Here is a 21,866-nt window from a genome sequence, read left to right as displayed (position 1 = left end):
ACCCTGCTCGGACGGGCACAAAAACCTAACTGAGGCTTGGAGGAGGGTCATAGGGGGAGGAGCCAGTGCACACCACCTGATCCTAAAGCTTTATTTTTGTGCCCTGTCTCCTGCGGAGCCGCTAATCCCCATGGTCCTGACGGAGTCCCCAGCATCCACTAGGACGTCAGAGAAAATGGTATGTTATCCTTTAGAACACCCAGAATATGATGTTAGGCTGAATAATCCAAGAAAGTGATTTTGCTAGGTACCAGATGTGTGCCTGTGGTGGGAAATAGTCCCGTGTATATATGTTATGCCTATCATGGTATATCTCCCTGAGCCTGATATGTGTCTGTCACATTAATGTACTGTTTATTGCATGGGTGTAATATTTTGTTGTCCAGTGTGGGCCCAGCCAGATAGCGATCATGTAAGTTATAAACAGGAAGTGCAGGGCTGACCCCCCCTCTGTCGCAGCCCCCCCTTCACAGGACACAGCAGTCAGCTGAAGGGCATGTGACATCACAAACAACTACACAGAGTTAATCGTGACTCATTTCACTATACCAATGTGTACTACCCCCTTATCAGCATAATTACCTGTCCTTTATTCTAACAGGGATCTTTCTAGACTTAGTGACTCCAAAGCCACAGGGGGTCCCCTGGTGTCCCTGGACACTTTTAAATATTAGGATTGAAAATCCAACCAATCCCAGAGAGAGAATGGTCTCTTAACTCCACAAGCAACAGAGGTTTTAAAAGGTCACGCGGAAGGGCTTTTAGGCTCAGTTGAGTGAAGCTCCTGCCGTGTGAGGAGTTTTGGAACGAGGCTGTTGCCAGGAGTCGAGAGATCCTGTCAGCCCGTTGGTCTGGAGACCTGGCTCTGCGGAGAGGATCTAGTATACGCAGCCAAGCGTATTGCTCCCACAGGAGCTATCCTAGGTAACCGGCTTAAGTGTGCCAGCAGGAGCTGGGTGACTTTTCCAGCTTACCCTACTCGTAAGAGTAGTAGGTTCACACAGGCCACGCGGCCGGGATCAGCAAGACAGACATCATCGCTCCTTCCAGCAACCAGCATCCGCCAGGAGTCACCAAACGCCAGTATTCCCTGAGGTGGCTAGTGACTGTGTAGGGGCAAGGGTTCTTGGTTTTGTTTGGGTCTTTCTCTTCTATAATCTTAACTGTAATTGTTATTAATGCTACCTGTAAATAATGTATAAAGTGTGGTTACGGTTTTTCCGGTATAATTAGTGTGTATGAAAATAAAGGTGCGTTTTGTACCTTGCTATCGTGTCCTTACTGTGTGATCTCGGAACTCTGTAGTGACCCCGGGGCACCGTGCAGAGCTGTAAACGCTGCCTTTCTCAAGGCGGAGATGAGCGATAGGCGAGAATAATGCACACATGAACCCGGGGTCCGCACAGGTAGCATACCAGTTTCCCAACCTAGTATGTGATATTATCCTTCCTGTTCATATATCCTGAAGGTAGAACCAATCAGGCTTGGACTGGCCCACAGGGGTACAGGGGAAACCACCGGTGGGCCTCACTGCCTGGGGGCCCTCCTCCTGCTCTAGGGATCAGGTTCCAGACTGTGCACTTGAATTATACATCATACATATGTTACCTTATACTGGACAATGGTGTATTCTCTACAGTGCATTGCTGTTATTAATCTGTTATTAATCTGGTACATTATCATGCATGCAGCAGATTAATTTACTGTATATATTTATGAAGGGACCCAGACGTTGCACTCTCTAATGGTTTGTCAAACCAATGAAGTTGCAGGCTACACACCCTCTGCAGACTGGCCACACCCCTAACATAGGCCCCTACCACTGCATCCCCGCAGTGGGCCCTACATGCCCCAGTCCAACACTGGAACCAATTGTAGAGGAGCCTCATGTGACCACTTCACTCCATTACTCCTTTACCAACCAGTCAGCTCAGTGGTCCCAGTATAAACAAATCACAGAATCTGAGAGCCTGGTTGATACAACAGGGCCCAACTCAGCTCTGCCTCTGGACAGCAGAAGTATACGTGTAATCTCAGCTAGGGGAGCATAGCTATATTTATATTACACTGATAGGTACTTATTTAAGCGAGGAAGTAGTCTGTGACCGATTAAAACATTTAAAGATTAATAAATCACCAGGGCCCGATGGTATTCATCAAAGGGTTTTAATGGAGCTTCACTCTGAACTGGCAAAACCGCTATCTTTGATCTTTAAGGATTCAGTTATATCAGGTATGGTTCCCAAAGACTGGCGTATAGCGGAAGTAGTGCCTATATACAAAAAGGGAAGTAAAACTGAACCAGGTAATTATAGACCAGTTAGTCTTACATCTATAGTGGGGAAAGTATTGGAAGGTATTCTAAGAGATAGTATTCAGAAGTTCCTTGAAACCAATAAGGTCATTAAAAGGAATCAACATGGGTTTATGAAGGACAGATCCTGTCAAACCAACTTACTTGGCTTTTATGAAACAGTAAGCGCAAACCTAGATCAGGGTAAAGACGTGGATGTAATCTTTTTAGACTTTTCCAAAGCGTTCGATACTGTACCACACATGAGACTTATCTACAAGCTACAAGAATCAGGGCTAGGAAGCACAATATGCACTTGGGTCAAAAACTGGTTAGATAATAGGAAGCAGCGCGTTGTGGTTAATGGATCTTTTTCAACTTGGACTGAAGTGCTAAGTGGTGTGCCGCAAGGCTCAGTATTAGGACCGCTATTGTTCAATATTTTCATTAACGACCTAACAGAAGGTCTAGAGAGCATGGTGTAAATTTTTGCAGATGATACCAAATTGTGTAAGGCTATAAATAGAGGAGGATGCCGAGTCTCTTCAGAACGACTTAGTTAAATTAGAAGCATGGGCAGCCAAATGGAGAATGCGCTTCAACACAGACAAGTGTAAGGTAATGCACTGTGGTAACAAGAACATAAATTACACCTACCTACTAAATGGGGTAAAATTAGGGGATTCTGTACTGGAAAAGGACTTAGGTGTCCTCATAGATAGCAAGCTAAGCAGTAGTACCCAAAGTAGGACTGCAGCAAAGAAGGCTAATAAGATATTAGCATGCATAAAACGGGGTATTGATGCTAGGGACGAGAGTATTATACTCCCGTTATATAAATCACTAGTGAGGCCACACCTTGAATACTGTGTACAATTCTGGGCACCGTACTACAAAAAGGATATCCTGGAGCTTGAAAAGGTACAGAGGAGGGCGACCAAACTAATTAAGGGCATGGAGACGATGGAATACAAGGAAAGGCTTGAAAGACTAGGCATGTTTACATTGGAAAAGCGGAGACTAAGAGGGGATATGATCAACATCTACAAATATATAAGGGGACAATACACAGAGCTTGCGCGGGACCTGTTTTTGGTTAGATCAACACAGAGGACTCGTGGACACTCGCACAGGTTAGAGGAGAGGAGATTCCGCACAATACGGCGTAAAGGCTTTTTCACGGTAAGGACAATACATGTTTGGAATTCCCTGCCCGAGGGAGTTGTAATGGCAGAATCTGTCAACACCTTTAAGAATGGGTTAGATAAATTCCTAATGGATAAGGATATCCAGGGGTATGGTGCATAGTCATGCATTATAGTTACTATAAATAGGGATAAAATGCAATGGCTGACAGCAGCATCAGTCAGAAATTTTAGTCAAATCATCATGCATAGGAGACCACAAATAGGTTGAACTCGATGGACAATTGTCTTTTTTCAACCTCAGATACTATGTTACAGAAGACCTACCTTTCCTATATAAGGATACCTTATTGGCATAGGTCGGTGGCCCTATTCAATGACAATTGTGACTGTGGTTTTCTTTTATTCACGTGCTACACACATTCACTGCATGCCATCCTTTGTTTATACTTTCACCCCTTTTTCATCATTTCCATATACGATTTCTTTTTTTTGGGCTCCTATTTTTGCCTTTTTCACATATTTTACACTCTCCTCTATAATCATTCCTCTTTGTCAGCAGACCGGACTAAGAATAGTTTTTATGAACGGGCTGCACTCTCAGTGATGTCACTGATTCCTAGTAACTGGATAGGCTGCACTCTCAGTGATGTCACTGGTTCCTAGTGACTGGATAGGCTGCACGCTCCGTGATATCACTGGCTCCTAGCAAATGGATAGGCTGCACTCTCAGTGATGTCACTGGTTCCTAGTGACTGGATAGGCTGCATTCTCAGTGATGTCATTGGCTCCTAGTGACTAGATAGGCCGCACTCTCAGTGATGTCACTGGCTCCAAGTCACTGGATAAGCTGCACTCTCAGTGATGTCACTGGCTCCAAGTCACTGGATAAGCTGCACTCTCAGTGATGTCACTGGCTCCTAGTGATTGGATAGGCTGCACTCTCAGTGATGTCACTAGCTCTTAGCAAATGGATAGGCCGCACTCTCAGTGATGTCACTGCTTCCTTTGTGTGTGAGGTCAGACTATCTTAAATTAAATCAAGCAAATTCTACATTACTGAAACGGACCTACTCTAGGCTCTGACGTCCCATGCAGCCTGTGTATGTGGTCAGTCATTTCTGTGTAAAATAAGGACAAGGAAGCAAAACCTTACAGAACTGAACTTACCAGCAATTCCCGAATGGGGAAATCCTTCAGTTCTCCATCTCTAGGAGAATCCAACACGACAGGGAAGATTTTGTGAGGCGCGTGGATGTACCCAAACTCCATCTCATCCTGCAATGAAACATATGTCCTCTTACATCAACATTCAGCACAAGAGCGACACTGTCACAACACAATAGTCATGAACAATACAGATCAAACGGGTCACAAAACATTGCATGGAAAAGGCTCTTGGAGCTTCAGGGGATGATTCCCCTCCAACCTTATTGCATCTATGAATGCCGCCTTTAGGTGGCGGTGTAGAGTCCTGCACCACATATCTGGAACTACTGTACTTGGTCTCAGGATAAACTCCTCCACTCATTACGGTGAGGTATAGCATTCAAGATTTTGTCCGTCTATATACTTCTCGCCATTTTCAGCTCTTTAGACTTACTAAAAAGTTTTAAATTTTTAAAACTCGGACAGTCATTCCTTTACCAGTTTGGTATCTGTGTTCCCAAAATTACCTCGAGTCCCTTTGAGGAGCTGGGTTGGTACCCAGAGTCCTCGATGCCAATGTGACTGGAAGTTGACGGCATAGATAGGCCAATTCCTCATATTCCATCCTGCCTGATAAATCTCACGGATTCTGATATAATCATTATCACGTGTGGCTACACGATGGGATTACTCTGTGGGTGATGAGATCACCATACATAATATGACCATCCAGGTTCTTGCAGGACACATAGAAGAGCAGAAGCCACTCAAAGCCTTTTATGAAAGAACAGAGAAGACCATCTCTTGGTCTACGCTAGCCAACAAGTACATATTATACCTGCTTAGGTTCTCTCAGGTCTCAAGGTTTTTCATATTCTATCAAAGCCAGACCTCGGTATGCCCAAGATTTATGTAAATGGGTCCTCGTGACCAACAACCGGTGTGTAATAATGTCTGGCTGGCTTACTAAGAATAACGGAGAGGACAAACCTGCATCCAGATGTCTTCCCGATTTACGTATTCAAAGCAGATCTTGATCTTGTAGTTGGCCTCGCTCACCAGGTTCCTGATCTGCTTTAAGAAGAGATAATTGTCCTTCACACTGTGAAAAGACGACAAACACGATATTACCTGTGGGTCATTGGGAAGTTTGTCAACTTGTTACGTCCACTCTTGTAGGAGATAAGAATTAATCTGACTGAACCAAAATATGATCAGAAGGCCCAACGGACCTCCCCCACCATTGTGCACCAAGTGTCGCCCGTTACCTGCAGACATAGACCTCCATGGGCTCCAAGGTGTTGGGAGTAATGATCAGTGGAGCGATGCGGAATGTCACAGTGTCTGTGAATATTGGGGTCTCAGGAATGCCCTGTGGGACAACGCAGAACAATACGGAGTCTACACGTGCTCACAGCATAGAAGATAACAGTAACAGCATATATGGGAGATTAAACACGTGAAAGCAGTTGTAGATTGTGCTGTGTCCTCTCTAAAAGTTAAGGGTCAGAGGTTAATAACGCTTGTGTGTACTAAGGGTGACAATGGCGAGATTTCAGTAGCTTGCAGGGATGAGGTTCATTGACCCATGTTACACCCTCAGAGACCCCGCTCAACGCCGTGTCCCCAGTGAGGTCCCGTAGTCAGCGAATGAGGCTAGAACACTGGCTTTCATCCCACGGAGAAGGTAATGATGTTGTTAGCAGCGGGAGACAGCTCAGAACAGAAATGAAACTAAAGCCAAGGACAATGCAATGCTGTCAAAAGTCAGATCCCGTTACTAGACGTAATCTGCCACGGAGGCTTCTAAATACGGAACGCAGATGGAAGGGAGCGCAGCACAGACATAACAGCAAAGTGTTTCCATGGAGACAAAGCACTAACACCACACAACGCAGTAGGCGGCCATTTTGAAGGTCTATAGCTGCTGTGATATCACTACTTCCCCATAAAGGGCCAGGCTAGGTTAGTCATGGCATCAGCGCATATTGATCCCTATATTTGACAAGTGTTTAACCCAATTCACCTTCTGTTAAGCACAGTAAGGGAAAATGCACAATGGCTGCTTCTCACAATGATTTATGTTCCTTTCCCTCCATACCTCCTAGACTGTAAGCTCATTGGATCAGCCTGGAATACATATTACTGCAATACACCAATGCAGGTTGACGCTGTGTAATAAGGACCGGGGGTCCCCAGCCATAATGTATGATACAGGGTATATGCAGATACATGGGGCGGTGGTATATTACGGTCCTGCGTACCTCCACCTGAGATTGCAGCAGGCTGGCTCTGACCGTCACCAGCCCATTGAATCCCTCATCCGGGAAACGCAATCCTTCCACAAAGAATTCCAGCTCGCTGGTTCCCGTGTACCGGGCCTTGTAGTACAGCTTCTCTCTCCCCAGGACAGGAGAGTACATCTTATCTGCGGGAGTAATAGCGAGGGATACAGATAGGTCATTAGACAGAGCAAACATCCTGGATACCATTTATTTCACCCCTAAAGATCACCGTTCCTGTATAAAACCACAAAGCGCTGCCCGGACGTTTCAGCCGGGGTCTCCAGCAATAGGCCAGAGAACGAGGGGTTAAGGCGAGGCAGAAACATCTTCCAATAAAGTCTGGACCAGCAGAGTATGACAGACGTAATCCCCCGTGTGCTAATAGTTCATTACTTCAGCTTTTGTGACAACCGTGAGGGCACTAATATACATTCCTGGCCGAGAGTCCCATTACACGCCGGGCAGAGCGCTGTTGTAATGGTATCGGGTGTCCCCTGCCACGTACCAGTCATAAATGTTTGGGGGTGGAAAACTTCATCCACAAACAACCAGACCTGGTCACACTAGGCCGGGAGTAATAAATGAAAGCAGAAATTCACCTCAATCTCACACCCCCTATCCTGTGCCCTATGGAATGCCAGATCTGTTTCTAACAAACTGGTCTCCATCCATGACCTTTTCATCTCCAACTCCCTGGGGTCGCCAAGGCGGTGGTGTTGGGATCCTCTAATCCTCTAGCTACTCCTACCAACTCATCCCCCCAGAAACATCCCTTGCATTCTCCATATTTGAGGTCCATGCTATACGCCTCTTCCAACCAGTGCATCTTCGAGAAACTGTCATTTACTGCCCCCCTGGCCTGCCCTCCAAATTCCTTGACAACTTTGCTTCCTGGCTTCCTCCATTCTGACATTACCTCCATTATCTTAGGTGACTTCAACATCCCTATCGATATCTTCACAAAATCCTCTGCCTCTAAACTCCTTACCCTCACATCGTCACTTGGTCTCTCCCAGTGGACCTTATCACCCTCCCATGTGAATGGGAGCTCACTGGATCTGCGGTGATATTTCTGATTTCTCCAACTCCCCATTTCCCCTCTCTGACAACCACCACCTGCTCTCCTTTACCTTCTCTCTCTCTCTCTCTCTCCTACTCCATGTCTACCTCCTCAGGCTACTATCACTAAGCGTAACATTGAGGCTATCGACACCACTTCCCTATCCTCCCTACTCTACTCACTTCTCTTTCCTATACTGTCTCTCTCATGCCCTGAACAAGCCACACCCCTATACAATGCATCTATTACTTCTGCTCTTGACTCTGTTGCTCTACCAACCACTATTCACCCTCGCAGATCAACACCTCAACCCTGGCACACCAAATGCACCAGATATTTGCAAAAATGCTCACGTACTGCTGAGAGACAGTGGAGGAAATCACACTCTAAGACAGACTTCCTCCATTTCAAATTTATGCTCTCATCCTTCGGTGCTGCCCTTTCCCTCGCTAAACAGTCATACTTCATCTCCTCCAAGTCTTCGAACCCCTGGCGCCTCTTTGCTGCTCTCCACTCTCTCCTCTGCCCACCCCCACCTAGTCTCCCCTCCTCACTCGCTGCCTTTGATTTTGCCACTTACTTCACATCCAAAATGGACTCCATACGTCAGGACACCACATCCTACCAAACCATCAGCAACCAGCCACCTCCTTTCTCTTACCATCCCTCCCCATCCCTCCTACCAACTCTGAGATATTTCTCCCATGTATCTGTGAGAGTCATCGCCCTCCTCCGTTCCCCCACCACCACCTCCCCACTTGACCCTATCTCCTCCCACCTCCTCTGCTACCTCTCTCTCTCTCTGCCGGCTCCCATCTTACCCACATCCTCAATCTCTCCTTCTCATCAGGCACTGTCCCCTCTGCCTTCAAGCATGCATTCGTCTTCCCTATTCTTAAAAAACCTACCCTTGAGCCACACACTCTCTCCAACTATCGACCCATCTCTCTCCTCCCTTTTGCCTCCAAACTCCTTGAGCGTATTGTCTATAACCGCCTTACTGCCTTTCTTTCCTCCCACTCACTGCTTGACCCATACCAGGTTGGCTTCCGTCCTCTCCACTCCACTGAAACTGCCCTAACAAAAGTCTGCAATGACCTCCATGCTACCAAATCTAAGGGCCACTACTCTCTGCTTATTCTCCTTAACCTCTCTGCTGCTTTTCACTGTTGTCCACCCTCTCCTTTTGCAGATCCTTCACTCCCTTGGTCTGCGTGATAATACCCTCTCCTGGCTGTCCTACAACTTCTCTGACCATTCCTTCTCTGTCTCCTCTCATGGCTCCACCTTCCCCCCACTTCCACTAACTGTAGGTGTTTCCCAAGGTTCTGTTCTTGGTCCTCTCCTTTTCTCTCTCTATACATCCTCTTTAAGTGAACTCATTAGCTCTTTTTACTTATAATATCATCTTTATGCTGATGATACTCAAATCTAACATTTCTCCCCTGATCTCTCACCTGCTCCACTCACTTGTGTATCCAATTGTCTCACTGCTATCTCTTCTTGGATGTCCCAGCGCTTTCTTAAACTTAACATGTCTAAGACTGAGCTGATCATCTTCCCTCCCTCCCGCACAACCTCACCTCCCACACTCTCATATCTATAGATGGCACTACTATCTCCTCTAGCCCCAAGTGCGCAGTCTTGGAGTAATCCTCGACTCCTTCCTCTCCTTCAAACCACACATTCAGCACCTCTCACAAACCGGTAATTTTCTTCTCAAAATAATTTCCAGGATCAGACCCTTTCTCTTACACGATGCCACTAAGAGTCTTATCCAGTCAATGGTCATCTCCTGACTGGACTACTGTAATCTTCTCTTTCTGGCACCCCTGACAAATACCTTTCTCCACTTCAATCTATCCTCAATGCTGCTTGACGGCTCATCTTCCTCACCAAACGTACTACATCCACCTCCCTTCTCTTACGTGCCCTTCACTGGCTCCACTTCCCCTTCAGAATCCATTTCAAGCTTCTCACACTCACAAAGCCCTCACCTACTCCTCTCCCAGTTACATCTCTGACCTTATCTCCCTTTACACTCCCACCCATCCTCTTCGTTCTGCTAATGCACGCCGCCTATCTTGCCTACCGATTACCTCCTCCCACTCCTACCTCCAAGATTTTGCACGCACTGCTTCCTTTCTATGGAATTCTCTACTTCTCCCCCGCAGACTCTCCTCCTCTACAAAATATCAAACGGGCTCTCAAGACCCACTTCTTCACCAAACCCAGCCGTCTCTCATCCTAAGCCCTCTGTGGCCCACGCTCACTTTCTACCCCATCTGTGTCACCCCTGTATGTCTGTCCCTCCCCCTTTAGAATGTAAGCTTTCACAAGCAGGGCCCTCTTCCCTCATGTGCTTTTATGTCTCTTACTTAACCTATCATCTTTTCAATAAAACCTTTGATGGCAACAAATCCCTCAGTTTCTGCCACCCTGATACTTATTTCAGTGTTGTCTGCTGACACAGCCATGTTCATATACCCTCTCCTTGTCCTATATTGTACTGAATTGTAAGTCACTGTTTCTTGTGTTTAGTAATAAGGAGAATGGAATGTCTGTATCCCATGTGGGCTAATTCCCCCTCCCTTATCTACGGAGTTAAAGACTTGGGAGAACATGAATCCCTTGCATGTCCAGAGTACAGCAGTGAGCTAGTTAAAAAACCAAAAGGTGGGAAAGAGGAGTGGAGCTGCAAAACAGTATAATTCCACCTCTCCCTAAAAGCACGGCGTTCATTCTCTATGGGGATTCAGCTACGCTGGAGATGAATCGATAAGCTCAGTTATGCAGTCCCCTACATCAGAATCCTAACTTCTCTATGTGTTAAGATACTGAATTATTATATCCTGTTTATTTTTCCTGAGCTTTATATGCACTGTATTTCCTGTTCATTTCATATCTTTTTATAATCAAACCTTGGATTATTTTGTTTGAATTTTAAAATAATTCTAGCGTATTCTCCGCGTCTCTTGGTGAATCTACGAGCCAGTGAGGCAAAAGCTACTAAAGTGTAAGTGAGTGTGCAATTAATAATTGTGGATACAGATAGCTGCAAAGACAGTCTGGGGTCCACACGTTCATGTTTTGTGGTTCTCTTGTTGGTGACAGTTACCGGGTTTTCATTAACCACATGTGCTGAGTTAACCATAAGTCACTGGTGACGATTCTCAGATTGACGCATCTGGAGCATCGGCTGGTCAGTCGTGACCGGGCCTCAGTGTGCCAGAGAGATGGGAACACATCACTAAATGCAGCCACCCTGAGACAGGACAGCCCAGTGGCTTGTGGCCGGGCTTCCTTCTCAGAGAGCACTCAGAGTGTACTGTGGGGCTCACTGGTGTACCAACGGGGACTTTTATCTACTGATAATACTAATATGCCGTGGGAGACAACGAGACTATGGCGTAAAAACCAGAATTGTAAATAATTCTGAGACTTATTGTAGTGTTTAGCACATAAATGGGATTCACTTGGGGGCAATCAATCATCTGCGATGCTGGTGAGGTGCCATCAACGAGGCATGGGAACACATGTAACAATGACACACAGGGACAGAAACATCGCTCATTTTACCTCACCCCAAAGTGGACGTAGTTGTGTTACAATATGTGCAGCCATGAAAAACACGCTCCCTCCTTCCTTATCTAAAAATAGTCTAGTTCTGTGGTTCTCAAACTTTTTTGAATCACGGGCACCCTAGAGTATCAGAAATTATTCATGGCACCCCTAGGCAAAAAAAATTCTCACTGAGAAATTTAGAAAGAATTATTGCATTAAGTAAATTGTGTTTATAGGTCATCCTTAGGGTCAGTTGTGTGGTGAGGGACAAGAGTTGCTTCTGTTTAGTCACATATTTTATGACTGACAGCCACCAGCACTGGTTTTGCCTATTACACTGACCATAAATAATTTTAATTGGTCCTGGACCACCAACCCAGGGCACCCCTGCAAGTGTCCCGAGGCACCCCAGGGAGCAGCGGCACACAGTTTGAGAACCACTGCACTAGTTGTTCTTTTTTTTTTTAAAGTACTTGCATTGTACAAAGGAGGAAACAGGAACGTGTATATAACCATAGAAAACATCTCAAAGTTGGGTTACGGTAGTTACAATCTAGACTCTTACAGCAAGTAATAAGGTACCCGGCGCAGTAATCTGTCACCTTATGGAAATCACCCAGCAGAACGTACTGTGGAAATGAAACACTGCCAGGCTCGCGGAGTCCGTTGCGGAGATGTAGAGCAGTATCTGATAACCGGTTGGAAGTCTCTCTGGTCCCTGGATCCTGAGGACCATTCTAGACATGTCCAGGAGATCTGTGAACGGATGCAGGGATCACCAGGAGGCATCTGGCACACAGACACATTGAACCGGGGAGACGGGGGAAATGGCGGATTACCTGCCTTCGAGAGCACAATGCTGTCTCCAAAATCAGCTGTACGGGAGAACAGGCTGTCCTTGTCACAGTTCACCAACAGGACGGCGCCCTGACCGTTGGGACCCCACGTCCAGGTGGCCTAAATGATAACAGGGTCACAACACTCGACCAAGGATGACCGGTGTGGCATTATACAGAGACATTTGTCTGCAATTGTAACCCTGTCTGCAACTCAACACCCCCTCTGTTAAGAAGATTGCTGAACAACGCACCTCCCCCTGTGCCGGCGGATGTAGAGCGTAGTATTTAAGAGAACTATTTTCAAGCTCTGCAACCAAGCCTTGGTCTGCGTTTGGGAAGGCTGCATTGAAAGGATGTTATTCCAGGGCTTGCAGAGTTATAACTGGACTTTGGACTACTCTCGAATCTCAAATGAAACATTTTTCAAACACTGCAGCTCAGGATCAGTATGTGGCCTCTCCCCACCTCTGCCATGAGAACACTGGGACCAGGCCCACTACCTCTCATGTTGGAACATCGGGACTGCCCCCCTGGCCTACCCCTCAAAATGAGCAGGGAGAACTCCAGGACTAGACTTAGCAGGAACATTTCTATTGGACAAACTGTGCTCCCTACATTCTCACACCCGCCCGTACTGCTCCCATAAGACCAGTACATTTATATATAATTTTATTCAAATAATATGCTATCTCAATGTGTTTTCACCATGTTGGGGTTTTGTTTCCTCGGGGGGGGGTGTCACTGCTTACTATCAACCCACTGTGTGGTATTCCTGTAATGTGTACCTCCACTGATTGCACGTCCTGCCAGCAGCTACTTATGCAGTAGACCACAGATGGTGGCCTCGGTTAGTTCCTCTGCGGGCAGGATGTGCTTCACGTGGATCTTTCCATGCAGGGTATATTATTATTATTATTATTATCCTTTATTTATATGGCGCCACAAGGGTTCCGCAGCGCCCAATTACAGAGTACATAAACAAATAATCAAACAGGAAAACAGCAACTTACAGTTGACGACAATATAGGACAAGTACAGGGTAAATAAACATAGCTACATCAGCAGATGACACTGGAATAAGTATCAGGTGGCAGAAGACTGCTGGATTTGGTGCAGCTGAAGATTATTAAAGTAAGAAAAGGGTAAGCACATGAGGGAAGAGGGCCCTGCTCGTGAGAGCTTACATTCTAAAGGGGAGGGGTAGACAGACAGGGGTGAGACAGATGGGGTACATAGAGAGCGTGGAACAGAGGTTTAGGATGAGATTTGGCTGGGTTTGGTGAAGAAGTGGGTCTTGAGAGCCCGTTTGAAGTTTTGTAGAGAGGTGGAGAGTCTGAGGGGGAGAGGTAGGGAATTCCAGAGAAGTGGTGCAGCACGTGAAAAATCTTGGAGGTAGGAGTGGGAGGAAGTAATCCGTAGGCAGGAGAGTCGGCGAGCATTAGCAGAGCGAAGAGGACGGGTGGGAGTGTAAAGCGAGATAAGATCAGAGATGTAGATGGGAGAGGAGTGGGTGAGGGCTTTGTAAGCAAGTGTGAGAAGCTTGAAATGGATTCTGAAAGGGAAGGGGAGCCAGTGAAGGTCTAGTAAGAGAGGAGAGGTGGAAGTAGTGCGTTTGGTGAGGAAAATGAGCCGGGCAGCAGCATTGAGGATAGATTGGAGTGGAGAGAGGTATTTGTCAGGAATGCCAGTCAGGAGGAGATTACAGTAGTCCAGTCTGGAGATGACCAGTGAGTGGATAAGAGTCTAAGTAGCATCCTGGGTCAGAAAGGGTCTGATCCTGGAAATATTTTTTAGATGAAAACGACAGGTTTGTGAGAGGTGCTGAATGTGTGGTTTGAAGGATAGGGAGAAGTCAAGGATTACTCCAAGACAGCGCACTTGGGGGGTAGAGGAGATAGTAGTGCCATCAATAGATAATGAGATTGTAGGAGGTGAGGTTATGCGGGAGGGAGGGAAGATGATCAGCTCGGTCTTAGACATGTTAAGTTTAAGAAAGCGCTGGGACATCCAGGAAGAGGTAGCAGAGAGACAGTTGGAGATACAAGTGAGGAGAGCAGGGGAGAGGTCTGGAGAGGAAAGATAGATTTGAGTGTCATCAGCATAGAGATGATATTGGAAACCAAAATAACTAATGAGCTTACCTAGTGAGGACGTATAGAGAGAGAAGAGGACCAAGGAGAGAACCTTGGGGTACCCCTACAGTTAGTGGAAGTGAGGGGGAGGTGGAGTCATGAGAGGAGACAGAGAATGAACGGTCAGAAAGGTAGGACGACAACCAAGAGAGGGCAGTGTCACGCAGACCAATGGAGTGAAGGATTTGCAGTAGGAGAGGATGGTCCACAGTGTCAAAAGCAGCAGAGAGATCAAGTAGAATAAGTAGAGAGTAGTGTCCCTTAGATTTAGCAGCATGGAGGTCATTGCATACTTTTGTAAGGGCAGTTTCAGTGGAGTGGAGAGGACGGAAGCCAGACTGGAATGGGTCAAGCAGTGAGTGTGAGGAAAGAAAGGAAGTAAGGCGGTTGTAGACAATACGCTCAAGGAGTTTGGAGGCAAAAGGGAGGAGAGAGATGGGTCGGTAGTTGGAGAGAGTGTTTGGATCAAGGGTAGGTTTTTTAAGAATGGGAGAGATGAGTGCGTGCTTGAAGGCAGAGGGGACAGTGCCTGATGAAAGGGAGAGATTGAGAAGGTGGGAAAGATGGGAACAAGCAGAAGAAGAGAGGTAGCAGAGGAGGCGGGAGGGGATAGGGTCAAGTGGGGAGGTGGGGAGGGGACAGGAACGAATGAGGGCCATGACTTCCTCTCCAGATGCATGGGAGAAAGATGACAGAGTTGGTGCGAGGTATGGGGAGGGGTGGTAAAGGATGGGAGAAAGCTGGTTACTGATGGTCTGGTGTGATGTGATGTCCTGACGTATGGAGTCAATTTTGGATGTGAAGTAAGTGGCAAAGTCAAGAGCAGAGAGTGAGGAAGGGAGACGAAGTGGAGGTGGGCAGAGGAGTGAGTTGAGAGTGGCAAAGAGGCGCCGGGGGTTGGAAGACTGGGAGGAGATGAGGTTCTTGAAGTATGACTGTTTAGCAAGAGAAAGGGCAGCACTGAAGGATGAGAGCATAAGTGTGAAATGGAGGGAGGCTGCCTTAGAGCGTGATTTCCTCCAGTGTCGCTCAGCAGTACGTGAGCATTTTTGCAGATATCTGGTGCATTTGGTGTGCCAGGGTTGAGGTGTTAATTTGCGAGGGTGAATAGTGGTTAGTGGAGCAACAGAGTCAAGAGCAGAAGTAAGGGATGCATTGTATGTGGAAGTGGCTTGTTCAGGGTATGAGGGAAAGAGAATAGGAGAGAGAAGTGAGTCAAACAGGGAGGAAAGGAATGTGGTGTCAATAGCCTCAATGTTACGCTTAGTGATGGTAGCCTTAGGAGGCAGAGATGGGGAAGTCGAGAGAGATAGGTTAAAGGAGAGCAGGTGGTGGTCAGAGAGGGGAAATGGGGAGTTGGAGATATCAGAAATATCGCAACGGTGAGTGAAGACCAGATCCAGTGATCTCCCATATACTACTATGCAAGTGTCAGTTTTGCCATATATGCACTGGGCCCATGTATGGCTCACCTCCCACAGTGTAACCTCCATAGTGCGCCGACATGGCGGCCTCACCTGGTACGCTAGTGGATGGGATGAAAAATCCATGGACCTGATTGTTTTGTTGGAACCCTACTCTGAGCTTTAGAATCACCCCATTTTGTGTCCTTTCTTCTAAGGGTAGAGTATTCCACCCAGGGTAATCCTATGCAGTGCGCCCAAGATGGCTGTCTTGCGTGGGTGGAATATAAAACCTGCGAAAGTTGTAACCCAAAATCCCTACACCAATCCTGCATTTTGGTTATGGTGCGCTCTAGGCTTTATTTTTTTCTGTGTGACTGGTCTATTGCGGTGTTACTTAAATCTTCTGTATTATGGGGGGTCATTCAGACTGGATTGCCACAGCGATCGCAGTCTGAATCCCTTTAGGGAGTGCGCACGCGCAGCAGGCGTACTGCGCGAGCGCACCCCGGGAGGCCCGGTGAGATGCTAATAGCATCTCAGGGCTGCGATCGCCTCTGCCTGGCAGAGGCAGTCACGGGGCGGAAGGGGGCATGCCAACGGCATTAGAACGCCATTGGTGGGGCGCGGTCCGGACAACGCAGGCATGTTCGGACCGGGGGGTGGCCCGCGGCAGCTGCGTGAAGTCACAAGCAGCCGCTGCGACCCGCGATACAGTGGCTAGCAGCCTGCTTTCGCACTCGTGCTGGAGGAGGGGGGTTGGGGGGGGCAGAGCCAGACATTCGGGGCGGACTAGCCCTGTGCTGGGCGTCCCCCCGTATGTCTGAGAAAATTATCGTAGATGTGCTATATTTAGCACATCTACGATCAAGTCTGAATCACCTCCTAAGTGCACGGTGTTTGATGTCTGTAAAGCGACTTGAGTTCTGCCGGATAAATGGCGCTATATAAATAAAATTATTATTATATATAACCTCCATACTGACGCATTGTTAGTGCAGTGCTGGAACCTAAGGGCTCAATCCTATTGGCCGTGATTTCAGTCGCGACGCGAGTGAGGCTGCATGCCGCACTCACAGCACCTCCATAGGACTACGTACAAAAATATGCAAGGTGGGGGTGAGATGGGGGCGCGGTGCTGCTGCTGGCGTCTCTACGGCATGCAACGGCAACTCATTCCAGTCATGGCTAATAGGATTAAGCCCACGAGGATGAAGAGCAATGCTGCATTATTGCAAGGTGGTCATACTAGGAGATCACAAGCATTATACCCCATCTCAGTACTTGGCCGTGCGAACCCTTCTAGAATTACCTTATGTGGGTTGTTCTTCTCTACCAGTCCATCCCGGTCGGCGTCAACATCCAGGGACATCTCTGTCAAACAAAATGGTGGGTTACAAATCATAGGGAAATGGCGTCAACAGGCAACAGCGTCCGAACTCCTGGTAACAACATAACCGGTAACGGTGTGCAGGGGTGTGGACCAGAGATTCTGAGCGCAAATAGAACCACTTTGAGTGAATATAAAGTCCAGCTTAAGTATTAATTTATACACACACCAGTGGCGGCCATTTTGTGGGCTGAGCCACTACTCATGAGGAGTCTGGAATCAATGACATTGATGAGACCAGGTCACAAGAACTGGCTCCAACAAAATGGCAGCCGCAGTGGAGTCATTGGTTCCTGGTGACCAGGCAGGCTGCCTTACAGTGACATGCGGTGAACTAAGGCAGAGCCTTTACTGTCATACTAACGTATACGCCAGAGATTTGACTATATAAAGTATATGAAAAATACCAAGAATATATTAGAAATACATTCTGTGTATTATATTAATCATGTTTATTGTCAAAACTCTGGAGTAAAAAGTCTATGGCAGGTGAGGCAGTGCCCCCTGCCTATTGTGTCCACACATCTCTGACCAAAACACAGAAAAATCCCCGCAGTATATACTGCTGCACCTGTGTATAATGCCCACATGTATATACTGCTGCACCTGCGTATAATGCCCACATGTATATACTGGTGCACCTGCGTATAATGCCCACATGTATATACTGGTGCACCTGTGTATAATGCCCACATGTATAATGCCCACATGTATATACTGCTACACCTGTGTATAATGCCCACATGTATATACTGGTGCACCTGCGTATAATGCCCACATGTATATACTGGTGCACCTGCGTATAATGCCCACATGTATATACTGGTGCACCTGTGTATAATGCCCACATGTATATACTGGTGCACCTGTGTATAATGCCCACATGTATATACTGGTGCACCTGCGTATAATGCCCACATGTATATACTGCTGCACCTGCGTATAATGCCCACATGTATATACTGCTGCACCTGCGTATAATGCCCACATGTATATACTGCTGCACCTGTGTATAATGCCCACATGTATATACTGCTGCACCTGCGTATAATGCCCACATGTATATACTGCTGCACCTGTGTATAATGCCCACATGTATATACTGCTGCACCTGTGTATAATGCCCACATGTATATACTGGTGCACCTGTGTATAATGCCCACATGTATATACTGGTGCACCTGTGTATAATGCCCACATGTATATACTGCTGCACCTGCGTATAATGCCCACATGTATATACTGCTGCACCTGCGTATAATGCCCACATGTATATACTGCTGCACCTGTGTATAATGCCCACATGTATATACTGCTGCACCTGTGTATAATGCCCACTTGTATATACTGGTGCACTTGTGTATAATGCCCTTTGGCTCATATATTGTGTGTAAATCTGGCTCTGGTGCTAGCCAGTGCCTCCTGAGCCATTTACCTCCCCGCACGTCTCTGCTCCTTATATCTAATATCGTTACCTTTTTTGTGGCTGAGAAGACAGCTTGTAATAAATCATTATTATTATTATTCTGCCACAGAATGGTGTTTCTTCTTATGTCAATGTGGCTTTGCACTTGGTTGTATATTGTCCCTCATTCTGAGTTGATCGCACAAAGCAACTTTTTGCTGCTGGTGCGATCAACTAATCTCCGCCTATGGGAGGGTGTATTATAGCATAGCAGGGGTGCGATCGCTTGTGCAGCCCTACTATGCTAAAAAAGTTTCTCACAAATCAAGACCAGCCCTGGACATGCTTACCCTGTGCGACGGATCCAGCGATGATGGGCTCGGCTTTGACGTCAGACATCCGCCCTCCGTTCGCCTGGACACGCCTGCGTTTTTCTTACCACTCCCCGAAAACGTCCGCCAACGGTCAGCTGCAGTCTTCCTGCAGTCAATCTTCTTGCGGTAGCCGCTGCGACTGCTTTCTCCACTGTCAGAGTCGTTGTCCGGCAACGGCTGTTGCCGGGCAACGACGCGCATGCGCAATTCCAGACCCGATCAATGAGGGCCACAGAACTAGGACAGTGGTAGGTAAGAAACAGGCCATAGAGCAAAGAGATCTGTGTAAGTTGGAGCCGTGAGCTGAAAAGCAGAAATAGATTCCTGCCATGTTTCCCATGTATGTAACACTGCTGCGTGTCCTGACTCACACGTTCTTATCCTCCTCAGAAGCAGCATCAGTACAACTACCTCACCTTCCAACATAGCAACAAGTAAAAGTGATAACTATAGGGCGGTATTGCATTATTACTAGTCCCGGCAGTAACTCACAGGCCGTCTCACGCACTAGTGCACATCCTAGTGACATAAGAGAACCCCCACCTCGTGCAGGGATATTCCTGGTCCTGCCTGACAGCTGATATATAGTTCCCTGGAATGGACGGCCTTGTGACATGTCCTTGTTTATTCTCTCACTAGGACAAGTGGTATAGGAGGTATCCGGACTCCAGGTTGACAGCAAAAAGGTCGACACACCTTAGGTCGACGCCAATTGGTCGACACACCTTAGGTCGACATGGACAAAAGGACGACATGGACAAAAGGTCGACATGATTTTTTTCACGATTTTTTTCTTTTTTGGAACCTTTTCATACTTAACGATCCACGTGGACTACGATTGGAACGCTAATCTGTGCCGAGCGAAGGCACCATGCCCAAAGCATGGCGAGCGAAGCGAGCCATGCGAGGGGACACGGTGCACTAATTGGGGTTCCCGGTCACTCTACGAAGAAAACGACACCAAAAAAACATAAAAAACTCATGTCGACCTTTTTCCATGTCGACCTTGTTCCTGTCGACCTTTTGTCCATGTCGACCTTTTGTCCATGTCGACCTAAGGCGTGTCAACCAATTGGCGTCGACCTAAGGCGTGTCGACCTTTTTGTTGTCGACCTGGAGTCCCAGACCCGGTATAGGATGGGGAGGAAATAATCCCCCTCACATTCAGAACTAGTTCTACCATATATTACTGCAGGTTTTCAATCAGAAATCAGATCACTGTTGGAAGTCTGGACATATCTAGCGAAATGTAAAGTATAACATTGTTAGTTCTTCCACCTCCGTCTCCCCCCTCTTCTGAGCACGTCATGTTATTATATAGCATTATGCATGACCTTTATTCTGTCCATTGTTGTTATTGTGTTTTATGGGACGTCCTCTCATAAAAGATACAAACCTCAGTTATTAAATATTGTCTGTCTATAGTTTTCTATGGCGCCGTCGGTCCCTTTCATTCTTATTTATTCCTGACATTCTGAAAATATGCGGCATTAAAAAAAAATGGATTGTCACCTTCAGGCAGCTTTAATTGCCCCTTTTTGTATGCACCCTCCTGCAACATTTCCTACATACATGGCTCACACTGTGTCTTCTTTCCGAATGTTTCACTATTACTTTCAGGCAGCTCTGTATTCATTGACCTTAGACATGACACACAACTTCCCATCATATACAGTCCATTGAACAGTGTGTAGCGGAGCTGTGCCACATCTAAGGGCAAGCAGCTCTGTGTGACTGATTTAAGTAAGACAGAAACATAAAGTGACGTTCTATGCAGCACTTAGTGGACAGTTTTTACTAACACGTTAAAGTTGTCTGAAGGTGGAACCTCCTATTAGGTTTCAGGCAGCAATGTACAAGGAAGCGTTTACAAGTATGATATATAGAAGATGACGGAGCTGCGGAGCGATATATGGTGACTTGCACCTCTCACCCTGCCATCCACATAACCCACATGTGGCCCTGAGCTCCGCAGCCCACACGTTCTGGGTGACTTACCGATGCCAGTCAGGTAGAGTCTGGATTTGTCTACAGGCGCGTCTGACCCCTTTTTGTAGTATGCGAAGGTTATCTGCAGGAATAAATGTTGGACAGTAAATGCAATATACCAGGATGTTACACCCAGCGCTATATACACCTGACCGATGTTCTACTGTGCACACTGCGATAAGACCAGGCCTTACCATTCCCTTCTACATAATGACATTTTGGAGGTTTTCTTCTAAATTACTCTCCCAACGCCCTGAGGATCAGTCGCCCGTTACCCGCATCTGCCCCAGTGTGAATCCGCAAGCTGCCAGACATCCAGTACCACATCCTTGTGGTGTTATAGTCACTGCCAGCTCTCCCCGCTCACCTTCCCATCGTTGGTCTCTGCGCTGGGCGCCGTCATGGTAAGTTCCACCAGGGTGTTGCTGGACAGCGGCCACAGCTTCTCTCCATTGACCACTTTCTGCTTGTCCACTTCACCGCTGAGAACTTCAGCCTCAATGTCAGGACTGTGCTTCATGCTGAACCACTTACAGTCCGCCGGAGAACCCCTGTGTACAGGACGGAGGGGGAACATTACAGATTAATCATTAAGTAACAGTCAGCAGAATCCAGGATGTCCAACGTTCACTCAGAGTAACTTTAATCCCAGGGGAGAATAATATGGACACCTCATATTCTACAGATGGAGCCATCTTTATCTTGGCCTTTAATAGGGTTAATTGAGCCAGGGCAGTCAGACTTAATCCCCTGATATATTGTTCTCCCTGTATTGTATTGCAGCTGAGAACTATAGATGAAAGGCATCATTTGCCCAATTATATGAATCTGAGATATA

General features: G+C 46.8%; 1 protein-coding gene across 2 annotated transcripts in view; it reads right to left on the bottom strand.

The window, feature by feature from the left end:
• LOC134965754 (protein-arginine deiminase type-2-like) overlaps window positions 1-21,866 on the bottom strand; it is a 79,806-nt gene that overhangs the window by 40,673 nt on the left and 17,267 nt on the right. For both annotated transcript variants that reach the window (XM_063942104.1, XM_063942103.1), the window contains exons 2-10: window positions 21,396-21,579; window positions 21,038-21,110; window positions 17,183-17,244; window positions 12,336-12,453; window positions 12,127-12,252; window positions 6,852-7,015; window positions 5,856-5,959; window positions 5,578-5,689; window positions 4,609-4,716 (exon numbers count right to left, since the gene is read on the bottom strand). In XM_063942104.1, coding sequence (XP_063798174.1) covers window positions 4,609-4,716; window positions 5,578-5,689; window positions 5,856-5,959; window positions 6,852-7,015; window positions 12,127-12,252; window positions 12,336-12,453; window positions 17,183-17,244; window positions 21,038-21,110; window positions 21,396-21,579 — 1,051 coding nt within the window. The remainder of the gene's footprint in view (window positions 1-4,608; window positions 4,717-5,577; window positions 5,690-5,855; window positions 5,960-6,851; window positions 7,016-12,126; window positions 12,253-12,335; window positions 12,454-17,182; window positions 17,245-21,037; window positions 21,111-21,395; window positions 21,580-21,866) is intronic.

The sequence above is a fragment of the Pseudophryne corroboree genome, chromosome 10 (assembly GCF_028390025.1).
Source record: "Pseudophryne corroboree isolate aPseCor3 chromosome 10, aPseCor3.hap2, whole genome shotgun sequence".
Classification (NCBI taxonomy): Eukaryota; Metazoa; Chordata; class Amphibia; order Anura; family Myobatrachidae; genus Pseudophryne; species Pseudophryne corroboree.
This window is presented reverse-complemented; position numbering and strand designations above follow the sequence as displayed.